Source organism: Psammomys obesus, unplaced genomic scaffold (assembly GCF_907164565.1).
Source record: "Psammomys obesus unplaced genomic scaffold, mPsaObe1.curated_primary_1811, whole genome shotgun sequence".
NCBI lineage: Eukaryota > Metazoa > Chordata > Mammalia > Rodentia > Muridae > Psammomys > Psammomys obesus.
Window position 1 is genome coordinate 21,589,355 of NW_026596046.1, and position 14,177 is coordinate 21,603,531.

A 14,177-nucleotide genomic window follows, 5' to 3' on the forward strand; every position below is an offset into this window, starting at 1 on the left:
AACTGAATCCTCAAGGTTGTCTTATGACTTTCACATACCTTCTGTGACATGTGTATGCACTTCACATACTTTCTGTGATATGTGTGTGCACATACACATCAAACACACACAAACGCATAAAAAAATAAATCTTATAAATCCAACTCTAAGTCATAGTTTCAAACCAGAAACTAGATTCATTTTAAATTATGATAAAAGTCATATTTAATATCTAAGTCTTCTCTGAAGCCCCAAATGTCCAGATGGTGGTTTAAAAGTTTTTAAGATATGCAATGTGGTAGAGAACCTGGATTGGGGGTCTGAATCTACACAGGACATTTCTGAGAGGATGGGGAACACAGCATCACTTGTGTCAAAGCACTCAAAGTTAAGGCAAGAGTGTCAAAGAAAACCAACGTGAACCTAACATTCAGTGACATGACTCCATGAAGTGGATGGGGCTACTCTGATGGAGACATTACAAGGCCTTCTGCTTCACGGAGTACACTGTAAACATTTGCTTTGATTTTTACAATGGGAAAATGGAGGCATGAATGTTTGGAAGAGATACAGTGAATAATTCCTCCCTCCCCAGCGTGTTCTAAGGGCCCAAGTACATGTTATGAGTGAAAGTGATCTGTAAAATAAAGAAGCTGAAATGAGGGTAACAAATGTTTCAGTTCCCACAGTTAGCATGCAGCCAGGACTCCGTCATGGCTACCTCATCCTACCACAGAACTGCCTCAGGGTTAATGTAACCGAGGCCCCCAGATAAGTTGCCAAAGAGCAGTTCTCACCAGGCAGGGCTGGGGCTGGGTATGGCTGAAATCCTGTGTACCCTCTGAGTAATGGAAGATGTGAGTGTTGGCTTCAGGTCCCAGTCCCCACTCCCACCACTGTCCCATAAATAGTGATTTTTTTTTAAAGGCAACTCTACCTCTTGAGTCTAATGACCCTTAAAGAGCCTCTATCTGCTGAGGATATCATACAGTACAGTACAAATACCCTAAGGTACACTTTGGAATAGGTCTGCACAGAAGTTATTGTGAGTATAAGATGTTTTACAACAGATACAACAAAGCCAGAAAAGCTACAAAGGGTAGCTACAGAGGGGTACTACAGAGACTGATATATCAACCAAAGACCAAGCATGGATATGACATAGACCCCTGCCCAGATACAGCCCATGGACAGTTCAATCTCCATGTGAATTCCCCAGTACGGGAAGAAGAGACAGTCTCTGACATGAACTCGGTTGCCTGCTCCTTGATCACTTCTCCTTGGTGGGGTGACCTAGCCAGCCCACAGAGGAAGAGGATCCAGGCAGTCCTGACAGGACCCGATAGGCTAGGGTCAGACAGTAGAGGAGGACTTCCCCTATCAGTGGACTAGGGGAGAGGGATAGGGGAGGAAGATGGAGGGAGGGTGGGACTAGGAGGAGATGAGGGAGGGGGCTACAGCTGGGATATAAAGTGAATAAATTGTAAATAATATAATAACTAAAATGTAAAAAGTTGTTTTATAAACTCAGTAGCCAGGGCTAGATAGAAGGCTCAGCAGTTAAGAGCGCCTGTAGCTCTCACAGGGGACAGGGACCCAGGTGACTATAACCACCCATAATTCCAGTTCCAGGGAACCTGATGCCCTCTTCTGACCTCCTTAGGCACTCGGCACACATGTGGTGCACATACATACATGCAAACACTCATATACAGTAAAAAAAAAAAAAAAAAAAAAAAAAAAAAAAAAATTTAAAAAAACTATTAAAAAAAAAAAAAACAACTCAGAAGTGTTTTTTTTCTTGGGTGGTGGTCAACAATCTCACAGGTTGATTTTTTTTCCTTTTTAATTCCCCTTGCTATTTCCAGGACAAGAGATAATAGGTAACAACGGAAAGCCACTTTGCTAGTTTACTGTTGTATTGCTTCAGTTTATTTCCGAAGAGTGGAGAGAGGGAAGAGAACTCTACTTTAGACACTCACACATATGCATGTATCTGTACACACACATACACACACACAGAGACACACACACACAGTTCTCAAGCCCAAGAGATGGCTCCAAGGGTAAAATCACTTGCTACACAACTCTGATGATCTAATTGTCATCATTGTCTTCTGATCTCCACATGCAAGCTGTGGTATGTGTACACTGGACACACACACACACACACACACACAAATCATATGCACACAAAACAAACATGACACACACATATCCTCAAACATCAATCTAAAGAAAAGTTCTAGGGCCCAAGGACAAAACTCAGTGGCAGACTCCTTGTCTACCATATACAAAGACCTAAGTTTAACCTCATAATACCCCAAGAGAAAACTACTCCAGAGCAAAGGAAGAGCTCACAGAAATGACGGTGCCCTCTGATACACAAGTGATGTATTCTGGATTTAAAGATGAAAAACAAGTATTAAGAAATATTAAATATTAAACACTCCATACGGCAGGGAGTCTCCAACCTGGGCATAAATCAGTTACCTGGAGAGCCAGATACAATACAGACAGCTTCTACTGAACAAAGCTGAGGTGGCATCCATGATAGTTTAATCCTTGGACCATACAGCAGTTCTGAGTCTATAGCATGTACCACTAACTAGGGTACTAGTTGTACCCTAGTGACCATCATAACTTCCACTACCAGGAACTACTTCACTACTTGCTTGTGTAAACTTATTGCAGGCATTTTATTAGTTTTTATTCCAAAACCAAAATACATACATGCCAGGCATTATAGCCTCTGACCTTAATGGGTTCACCACTCTGTTAAATTGACCCCAATCACAGATGCCCATGCTAATAGCCGTTTTTCCTTGTTGTATCTAGACTAGTTTTTGAGCCTTTTATCATCGTGGGGGAAACAGATTACTCACAGAAACTTTGCTTAAGCAAAATGGACCAATTAGTTACACAAAGTAATACTTTGAGAGGATCTGCCCGGAGCACAAGTGTCTGTTTCCTCCTTAAAACCCAGCTCTCCCTAAGAACTTTTAGTTACTAGAGCCAAAGGTCAAGGCAGGAAGTAGCCCCAGGCGGAGGTGCTAAGTCTGTGGATTTCTTCTCCAAGTCTTCTCAGTCTCTGTGCAACACTTGGTTGATAACTTTGGAGGTCCTCTGTCCAACCCCTGTCATTCTGCCTGTTCACCAGTTGCATTCATGCAGAAAAACAGGTGTTCTTGTTAAAATTAGCTGTCTCAAACTGCCAAATACTTCAGATCCCCATACCAACTTTAAAGGAAAAGTGAAAAATAACCACTATTCAGCCACTTACTGATGTTTCCAGAATTATAAAGATCATAGGGGCTGAGAGACCCAGACAGAACGAACACACGAACACACACACACACACACACACACACACACACACACACACACACACAATTATAAAGATCATAGGGGCTGAGAGACCCAGACAGAACGAACACACACACACACACACACACACACACACACACACACACACAAATTTCGCATTCTTACCAAGAACTCGGGATGAATAAGAAAGGCCAAAATTTAAACTGCTAGAGAAAGGCTTCTTGTCTTGTGATTTTTTTTTTTTCTGGTAATGCTTGAAAGCCTGTTTTGTCCCATTTCCCTGGGTTAACTGTCATAGAGAATGGCTTTTGTTCACAGAATTTAGCTGTTTTTCCTTCTTCTCTTTAGCATTCCTAAGAAGGTTCTTGACATCTCTTGATCAGAAAGGACGGTCTGCATTAAGCCTGACTTAACAAACCTTGACCTGGAAAGTCAGAAGAACCCAGGGATGGACTTGAAGTTAATAATTCTGAAGTTTAATTTACATACTTTAAAAAAAGAAGAAAGAAAAGTGAAACGAGGCCATTCTGATTTTATTCCTGGAACCAGTAACTCTGCTGACCTCATTACACCCTATTATGAAATAGGTTGATGTACTTCTTTAAAAAAAAAAAAAATCAGGGACTATTTAAAAAAGAGGTTCGGAAGTACTGGTACATTGGGAGAAAGTTAGAATGCCAAAGACCTGTGCCAAAGTCCCTTGCCTAATCGGTCACTGCAGACCCACACAGGACAGCGCTGTGTGCTCCTCACTCTGTCTTCTAAAAACTTGCTGAAAAGACAGAGATAATTTCAAGACACCTGCTGTTGGACAAACTCCAACCCTCAGAAGCAGAAGAGATAAAAGAAGTTCAGTGTCACTTTTCTTAGGGACAGGGATCTTTAACTTTACACACCGAAACCTTCACGTACACATAAGCATTGAGAGCAACTGTCACTTGTCTGTGAGAGAGAGCAGTGTCAAATTTAATTTGGAGATAAGCTAGTTAATGTTGTGCAAGAAGACAGGGAAAGTCTTTTTTTTTTCTTCTTTAAGAAGTGAGTCCAAGAGTAAACAATTCTTTTTTCTTAATTATCAAAATTACAGGTTTCTAGTCTTTAATTCTTTTGAGTTTACTCTGTGATTTGCAGACTAAAGGAACCATACAAAATTTAAATTTTATCATTATTTGCGTAAATCCAATAAATAGAAATAATTTCCACATGCACACAGGACTTTTTGACACCCCTCTCCTCAATCCCCCTGAACCCAATTTAGACTAAACTTTACAAAAGAACAGGGAGAATGAAAACACTCAAGGTTACTTTAATAGTTTACTCTTGTAGGACTGGAAAGAAAAAGCAAAACAAAACAACAACAAAAATGACTGCTCCTCTGACCAGTTCTTATCTTTTTGTTTGAGGCAGACCATGTTGGCTGCAAGCTCATGGCAATGCTTCTACCTCACTCTCCTAAGTGTTGGAATTACAGGTGTGAGCCACCATGGCCAGCTTTTCCCTGACCACTGTATATAAAAAATACCTTATTACTTTTAAGAAACATTGCTTTTAAGAAGTGTGACAAAAGATCATTTTGTAAGTTAAATTGCATATTCTTGCAATAAATACAGCCACATGGCAAAGTCGTTAATATGATTTTCTTCACTCTAATATTTTATGGTGGAAACTCTTCAGATCTGTAGGCACCGTAAAGGTTTAAGCACAATAACCGACTCCTGCCCCATAGTAAATGACACACTTAAAGCCTGTAGTTTCTGTGCATGTGGCTTTTCCAGGCTTCAAGGCTCTAAATAAGTTTGTCGTTCCTTTTAATAGGAAACTATCCATCAGTGTCTTCAGCAAACTGCACACTCCCTTATAAAGCCCATCCCAAATTCCTTTACATAGCTACAGAAAAGCCAAACCGCCTTGACATAATTTTCAATCAACAAAATATTCTCTCCATACACCACCAACCACTTGAATCAAGGTCACAAAAACAAGCCCTCTGCTGGCAATTATGCTCTAGAAAGTTCTTAACACTCTACAGGAGACATCCTCCTCTACCAAACTGCCTAGAACCTTCTAGCCTTCTTCCGTAAAGACGGAGATTTCTGAGTAGGGCCTAGCCTCCCCAAAGATGCGAAATGAACTCAAGTGATACACAGTGCTGTTAAGTCTCATGCAGAAATCCCGTGAGCTGGCAAGGCTGCATCCCACACAGTATTAGGAAGTGCTTTAATCTGAAAATGACAGGCCGAATACAAATCAGACTTCAGTAAGCCTGAACCATGGCTCATTATGCTAGTGCGATGAGTGGAGGACAAAGAGAGCTAAATTACTTTCCAGAAAAGCTAGAGGGAAGACAAAACCCCCACTAACATCCCACCCCCAAGCACTGCAGAATCCAATCACACACCGCTGCCCTTAAAAAAAGATCACATACATTTGTCTTTCCAAGGTGTTCGGAAGAGTAATTCTTGAGGGAAAACTGGACAAGGTTGGGCGCTGGGGAGTCACTTTTTCCCCACAGCTCCTTCCCACAGACGACAGGCAGCATGCACAGTTAGTGAAAGTACAGTAACTGCAAGAAGCCATCTGAGAAACATAACAATTTAATAGATGAAATAAATACTCCAGTACATGCAGGGTAAAAACTTGACATTGGGGCGGGGGGGGGGGGGGAATCACTCTATAGTGTAAATTAAAAAATAAAACACACGCTCACAGTAGCTTTCCCCCCACTTGCAAATCACAGGGCAAAGTCATACTCTTTTCACACCATGTATACTCTAAATTCAACAACAACAACAACAAAAAAATAACGACATACAAAAAGGAAGCTACATCCATGTCTAAGGAGTGAAAACTGAGGTAACCTTTCTTTTAATTAAAAAGAAGAAATGAACCTATGACCTCTTTCCTGCCCAATTAGTAATCGAGTTGAGGGGCTGGAGTGTGGATGGGTAACGCTGCGGCCAGCAGACCCCCATCTTCTGTATCTGAGTCCCTAGAGTGGGCTGGTAGACACCTGGGCCCTGTGTGTACGTGTTGTGTGCTTGGCCCTGCCTTCTGGAAAATTGCTTTTGAGCATTTAACACGGGGAGAGGGGTCACCTATGATTTCTTTGGTATAAATGGAAAGGAGAGGAGTAAGTGTCTTTCTTTAGCCTGGGGTGGAAAACAGGTATGAGGGCGGGGAGGTGCTAATTCACAGAATTGGAATTCACTGGCGGTAAAGTCCTGGGTGAAGACCTTTCCCTTAGAGCCTGAGATAGCAGGGTGCAGCCTTCAGACACGGCACAGGCCGAGTTCCTCAGCCTCTCCCTGTGGTCCGACATCTTGGCGCCCCCATCCGGGTGCTGCGCCAGATCCCTGAGGCACTGGGTCAAGAGCACGCAGGCTGACACCACGCTCATGGCGCCCCCCAGGATGGCGGTCTGCACCGCCTTGCCCTCGGCGCTCACAGCCGCTGCTCGACCCAGGAACTGAGGCTCGGTGGCAAAGCCCACCAAAGCACTCACGGCCTGCACCAAGGGCCCGCTGAAGAGTGCGCAGCGGCTGCGGGCCAGCTCGCTAGGTGCCGCCTTCACCTCTCGAACGCACGCCAACAGCGCCGACGCACTGGTGCTCATGCACTTGACGCCCAGCTTGAACTGCTCGCGCGAGAAACGGTCCCGTGACTTGTCACTGGCCAGGGCGCACGCGTCCGTCAGGAACTTGAGGTTTCGAGACAGGCCCTGCGACACCTCCAGCAGCAGCTGAGGGGTCATTTCGGCCAGCGGGGTGGCTCGCAGCACAGCACAGCCCTGCTCCACCTCGTGGCGGCAGCGTGTCACACGGTAGCGGTCCACAAGGCCTGGCTGGGCAGGTTGAGCGCCCGGAGTGGCAACTGCTGCCAGGTAGGCCGCATGGGCAGAGCACTCGGTCAGCGACACCACCAAGTCCCCCAGTTCTACAAGACTGTCCCCCGCCTCTCCAAAGCGGCCCATGTTGAGCTGGCTCTGCACGTCGTGGGTGAGGATGGATAGCCCCTTGGTGCGCGCGATGATGGTGTCCCGACACTGCTCGAAGGACTCGGCTCCAGCGCCAGGGGAGGCGGGACCTTCGAAGAGCACCGGCCGCGCCTCGCTCGACAGCAGCAGCAGGTCGGCCACCAGCTGCATCTTGCCCTTGCAGTGATCACAGATAGACACCAGCCTCTTCCGCGGCTGCGAGCTGGCCCCGCCGACGGCGCTCCCAGGAGCCGGAGAAGCCGCCTCGCCAGTGGGCTTCCCGGCGTTGCCGCTAGCCATCGCGCCCAGGGGGCACTGGCATGCCGCTGGGGAGCCCGCTACCACCGCCGCCGCGACTCAGCTGGCCAGGGCCACGCTGCCTTCCGCGCACCATCATGCCACCCACCGCGGCGGGCACAGAGAGCGGGGTGGCGGCGGCCGGGGGCCGGGCGTCGCGCCCAAGCCCGCGGCAAGCTCTTCGGGGCGCTGTGCGCGCGCGCTCGCGGGAACCGTGAGTCGGGGCACGGCAGACTCCTAGTCCGCGCCCCTCACCACGAGCCTACCAGAAAAGTCCCCGCTGCCGGGCTGTCGCCGCCTTCCTGGGCATGGCCGGCCGGGCCGCCGGAGCGGAGAGGGCGGGACGGGGAGGCTGGGAGTTGTCCTTCCTTCCTTCCTTCCTTTGAAATCAAAATCCTCTGCTCCTGGAGGAGCGCGGGCGGCGGCCCCGGCAGGCTTTGCTGTCAGCCGCTGCGCTGCGGCGACCCGGTTCAGCAGCGCACGTGGGCTTCAGGCGCGGCGACCCCTCCGGGCGGTACTGGCCGGCGACGGCGGCCGGAGCTGACGCCCAGGGGCGCGCGGCCGCATCTCCTGCCCCGGCTCTCGGGGCGCTGGGCGGCCGCAGGGCCGAGGGCGTGGCTGGCTCTGTGGCGGACGCGCGGAGTCAGTCGGGCGGGAGGCTGCAACGCAGGGTGCTGGGCGGCCGCGCCTTCCCGCCTGGCGGTTCAGAGTGCGCGGCCGGGCGCCGAGGCGGCACGCCCTCCCCGCCTGAATGGCCTGCGCCCGGCCACCGGCTGTCGTGGCGACTCCATCACCGTCTCCCAGCAGAGCCCGCCGGCCCCGCGCATCCGACGCCCCAGGGTGGCTGGTTCAGAAGGTGCGCGCGGCAACGCGGCGGCCGACCAGGGCCCCGACTCCTGCCATGTTTGTCAACCAGCAACTTCCGAGCGACCTCCGAGCAACTGAAAGGAAGGGCGGGGACCGCAGGCCAGGGACACCCGCCTGCCCGCGCCCGGCTGCGGCTTTCGCCTCCTCGCGTCCACCTCGCCCCCGGCTCGCCGCCGCCACCTCGGCCGTAACCTCCCCGGAGCCTATAGGAATCTTTTGTGTGGCGTCACCGCCTTTCGTTTAAATCCCGCTTCCTCCTCTCGCCCTTCCTCCCGCCCCCTCCGCCGATCCCGGATGCTTGCGCGATGCGCTGCTCCTCCCCCGGGAAGCTGGGGGCCGTGGGAGGACGCCGCGCCCAGCCCCGACGCTTTGGCCCTGGGGCCGGTGGTCCCTGCATCCGGAGAGGCTGGGGAGCGTGTGTGGTGGGGGAGGCCCGCCCTCGCTCCGCGCCCAGGCGCTGCGCACACCCTGGGGACACCGGGGCGCAGACTCGAGTGGCCTTACGTAAGCTCTCAGCCTGCCCCGGGACTCGGTGCTTCCTCCCCGACGAGGGAGCAAGTGTAAAAGGTGAACTGTTTTGTTCGCTTGGGAAGGAGGTCGCTCACTATCCCGTTTGTTTGGTTCCTTTCTCCCCTCGCCCCCATTCTAATAATCTCTTGAGATTTGGTGACTTTCTCAAGCCCTCTCCCGCCCTTTGTTGTTTTCGACCCTCTCCTAGGGGTGGGTTTCCCTGAAGCAGTGAAAGAAAAGGAGCGCTGGTCAGCACGAGTCCCCGCAGCTAGTGGGGCTAAGAGGTAGACCCTTCCTGGGGTTGGTCTTATCCCAGCCGGCCAGGAGTTGTGTGACCTTGGCCAAGTTCTCTCTCTAAGTCAGGTAGTGTCTGGTGCCTCGGTTCCAGCTTGCTAGAATTAGTGTGCGTCTTGCTCAGCAGTCTGCCCTTTCCCCGGCTCCATCTATATAATGGAATAATAGCAGCCATTGTTAAGTAATGAGCCTGTCTCTGGAGGTAAACACTGTTATCTCAGGGTTACAGGCTGGGAAACGGGTGGCCCGGATGGCTTCCCGCCCTATGACTAGGGATTAAACCTAAGACCTTGAACTACTGTACTTTTTATTTAAGTTGACCTTTTTTGTTGTTTTTTTGAGATAGGGTTTTTCTGTGTAGCCCTGGCGGTTTTGGACTTTGAAGACCAGGCTGGCCTGGATCTCACAGTGATCCACATGCCTCTGCCCTCTGAGTGCTGGGATTAAAGGCACACGCCACCAAGCCCAGCTGGACGTTTACTTATTAATTTTGGAAACAGGGTCTGATTAAATTGCGGAGGCTGGCTTTGAACTTCTGACCCTCCTCCTTCAGTTTCTCAAGTAGTTGGGATTGCAGACTTGTGCCATTGGGCTTTGTGGCCAGGAGGACGAAATGACTTACTAAACTCCTGACCACAACAGATGGCTAGAAGAGGTGGTCCCCCCCCCCCCCGGCCACGGCCACCCCCCCCCCCCCTTTCATTGCGCAGGCTTTGTCTGCAGGAAACTTGTGGAACACCTGGGCGTCCTCCCAGCAATGCGCTTTCTACCGTCCCGGTCCCGAAGCCTACTGCTAGTGCCCAGCACAAGGACAGCTGGGTGTGCTCAGCCAATGGAAATGTTTGTTCTTCTTTCCCTTCCTAGGACCTCCACGTCATCATTTCTCAGACGGTTATAAATGTTATTTATAAGTTGGATGACCTTCAGATTTATTGTCCAAACCCGAGTAGTTTATAGAGTGAACTATGAGACAAGTTATTAATATAAGTTAAGGAGAGACAACAGATAAAAACCTGGATGGATAGTCACCCTACTCATAACTAAAAAATGTCTTTGTAGATCCTCTAGATTCTAGGTGAACCAACTTTTTTTTTTTTTTTTTTTTTTTTTGCAAACTGCAGCCAGTAAAACCCATGGCTCTCTAACGAGTGATTCTGTAGGACTACGCCATATTTTTTTCTGCATGGGAAAAGAAGATCAGACTCTTTCCATGGTAACCCAGGAATAGCAGTTAGTACTAAGGCATAGTTTCCTTTGTTTTAAAATCTTAAGGGAATGGCCAGCAAGGTGGCTTGGCAAGCAAAGGTGCTTGCCACCAAGGCTTCATTTTTCAGATAGTACCACTCTTCCTAAAGTAATCTTTCCAGGTTCTACCTTCACCTGCCATTTATTTATTTATTTATTTGCCTCCTGCCATTGTTTTCTCATCGCTCAAACACTGAGCACCAATCATGTGCCAGCCCCTGTTCAAGACACCGAGCTTGCGTAATAGATGTTGCTGGGCGGCCTCTGCCCATGAAGATTAGTCTAGGAAGTACTCCCAGTTACTGTCTGTACAGTGAAAGCGCAGAACAAAACGGACATGGTATTGGGCACTGCGCACTAAGTTTTTTGGTCAAGTTGGGCAGACTCGTGTGCGTTCTGACCAGTGCTAAGGAAGCACAGGTGACTTGCTGGCCAAAGCAGTGGAAACCAAATCTAAAATGCCCCGCTCTTTCTTGACTTGCTGTAACTGCGGGGGACTGTGCCCAGCCACCATCCAGCTTCAGAAATGTTTCATCTTCCCTGACATTCTACCCATGAAGTAGCACATTTTCATTCTCTCCTAGTCGTGGCCGTCACCAACTTTGTCCACGAACTCGATTATTTGAAGTACTCTTTTCTTTTGTGCCTGTCTGATTTCATTAAGGTTCGTCAGTGCTATAATATGTCAAATTTCCTTTTTAGGGGAAATAATATTCACCTGTACGTACTTTGGATATTTATACCCGAGTTTCGTGGTATACTGCAGAATCTGTGGACCAGCAACCAAGCTGTCTGTGGTATACAGTGCCACCCAGTGGTTGGTAAAGAGCAGTCTTGGCCACATCTTCTCTTTATGCTGTGTTTCTTGGCTTTACATTTGTGCTCACATGTGAGTAGCGATCTCGGGTCATCTTTCTTACACATCTGCAGACATCTCGGTTCATTCTCTTCCTTGGAGTATTGCTCTCGGCCAGGCATGGTGGCACACACTGGCCCTAGGGGGGTAGAGGCAAGAGGATCAAGAATTCAAGATCATCTGCAGCTATGTAGAGAGTTTAATGCAAACCTGGGCTAGGTGAGACCTGGCCTAAAAACATCAACAACAAATAACATCTCTCCTGAAGAAGAACAGTTTACAGCTGAAGAGTGTGGTCTTATCCCTTTTTTTCATCACAGTTCCTGCAGAAAAGACCCTTAGTAGCTAGGGTGCAGAATCACCATGGAATAGGCCACCCTTTCTATTTGGTGTATTCTCTAGCCCTCTGGCACATCACGATCCTGTCCTGGGCAAGACTTTGGCCTTCAGGCTCTCATCATCCCTGTTGCTTCTCCTGTGGGCAAGGAAGCTGAGCACAGGCCCAGTGATGGCATTGGCAGGAATGTCTTAGCATTCAGCTTCCAGTATCTAGGAGAGTGGTGATTTCCTCCAAGTGTTTTCCAGGGTATCCTATATTGGTGAAGTTGCTTGCGTAGGCCAATAATTTTATAGCCTTGTCTACTAGGCAGTGAGAGAAAAGATGAATCCCAGGATTTAGCCAGCACAGACAGCTAACACTAACCATTCCTGGCAAGGATAACACGTCATTGGTAGGTTAAGTAGGGCTATTGCTGCCTTACACAGAGTCCTGGCTCTTTAGACATACTTGGGCATGTTTGCCCTTCATTTCTATTGTCTACAGAACCTGGGTGAGACCATTGCCATGCTGTTTGGGACTGCTGTTTTACCTCCCTCCACAACTCTGTCAACCTGTGAAGAATAGAGCTGGTATCTACTCTCCCCAGTATCTGATGCCTTGCATAGTCATCAGCCGGTGTTGATGGCATCCATTTGTCAGGCCTTTCCACAATTTGATGGTTAAAGGGTTAGTGTTTGGCACCAGTGACCTACCCACCAGGTCCAGAGCCTCACTGGTGACTATGTCATCCAGTTTCTCATGTTTTGTATGTTATTCATATAAGGCTTCATGTAGGGCTAGAAGGTTTTGCTCTACCCACTTTGCTTTGGAGTATGTAGAGCAGCATGAACCCAGGCTCATACTCTCATTAAACCCAATGTGCACTTGGAGATGGGTATTTAACATAGAGCCTGGCCCTTCATTTAGCCATGAACACACCTCTGGCCCCTCCTCCAACTCTATATTGCTCTGCCTCAGACCTGGTTTGGATTCCAGGGCCATGTGAGTTCTCCTGGCTCCAGACTTTGCAGCCTGTTTTCTATGTGGCTTCTAGTGTTACTATGCTGTAAGCCTCGCTGGTGCTGTTGTAGAAGAAAGACATCAGGGAAGAACATGTCCTGTGTTCCTGGGTCCAGATTTTTGTCCCGTGGCTATACCAGCTATTTAACCACAGTTGATTCCAAAACCATGACAAATGCAGGGGCTGGCGTTGGGGAGATGGCTCAGTGGGTGAAGCACTTGCTGAGCAAGCATGAGGACCAAAGTTCGGATTCCTGGGACCTACATAAAAGCTAGGTGGGCCAGCCCTCAAGGAGACAAAAAGGGAATCTGTAAAAACAGACTAACAGAAATGGCATGCTCCAGGTTTAAAGAAAAGACCTTACTTCAATGTATTAGGTAGGAATCGATGAAGGGAGTACTGTAGATATTAACCTCTGGCCTTCACACGAATCTCTCTCACACTCACACACAGAGACGAGGGGGCTGGGAAAGAAAGTACAGACGCTTAACCATGGTATGATCTCTTTAGCCCCTGACCTCCTGGGATTTGTAGAATTACCTGTAGATGACTTACCTCCTCTGCTATTGCAGAGCCTCCTATACAATACCAAGGACATTACCTTCCTGTCTGTATCTCACCTGCCTAATAGTAAACCATTGGTAAATAAGGTACTTCAGGGTTGAACTAAAGCAAGTTCCAAAGCACCAAAATACCCTTTCTGAAGTTTCAAAGTGTTGAAAATGTAGTTGCTCCAGATGTTTTCACATCGATGAAGTAGGAGCCAGACGTGTTTCTTCTCAGATGATAGTCAGTAGCTCTGGAATTTCTAACTTGTTTCAACAATTGCGGTACAACACTTAAAGAAAGAAAAAGAAAACCTTTTATTCTCTGTAACTAGATATCAAGGGCCAAGAAAACTAGCATTTTTTTAAAACAAAACAAAACAAAAAAAACCCTTACCTTGGCAGTTGGCAGAATGAATGACCAGGGTGACCCCGCCCTGCAGAGCACATGATCTGCCACAGCTGTGCATGTTTTTTAGCATGACTGTGCCAGGACAGAGCTCCAAGCCACTGGGTGGAGCAATGTGCCCCTGGGAGAAGGCTCATGACATTTCCCCTATGATTTCAGAAAAGAAAAGAAAAAAAAAAAATCCCTTCCTTTTTTTCCTTCTGAGTTGTTTCTGCACAGTGTCAACAGAGAATGTCTTGTGTTTTTTTACATTTCCATGCATGACTATGGGAAAAACTGGCCACTATTACAGTGGGAATAAACACACACTGCGTTTGACTTCAGAGTGAAGGACAATAAGGCACACGTCACTAATCTGCTGCTTTCTTAACCTCTAGTTTATGTTTTTCCCTTCCTAACAAGCCTAATTTTACTTGGGATGGTAGCAAGGTAGCAAATACAGTTAAATGATAACTTCCTAGCCTCTCTGGGAGAGGAGGCTCCAGCCAATGAGAACAAAAGTGCCCTACACATTTCCCAAATAGGACGCTCAAGA

The 14,177-nt window shown here is 48.2% G+C and overlaps 1 protein-coding gene across 1 annotated transcript; it reads right to left on the reverse strand.

Moving 5' to 3' along the window:
• Positions 1-5,760: 5,760 nt before the first annotated feature.
• Tlnrd1 (talin rod domain containing 1) lies at positions 5,761-8,899 on the reverse strand. Its single transcript, XM_055623325.1, has one exon. It carries the CDS (start codon positions 7,577-7,579, stop codon positions 6,491-6,493), a length of 1,089 nt encoding a protein of 362 aa, XP_055479300.1. The 5' UTR covers positions 7,580-8,899; the 3' UTR covers positions 5,761-6,490.
• Between the last annotated feature and the right edge of the window lie 5,278 nt (positions 8,900-14,177).

Coding starts and splice junctions, on each gene's coding strand:
- Tlnrd1 (XM_055623325.1), bottom strand. CDS start 7,579: ATGGCTAGCGGCAACGCCGGGAAGCCCACTGGCGAGGCGGCTTCTCCG.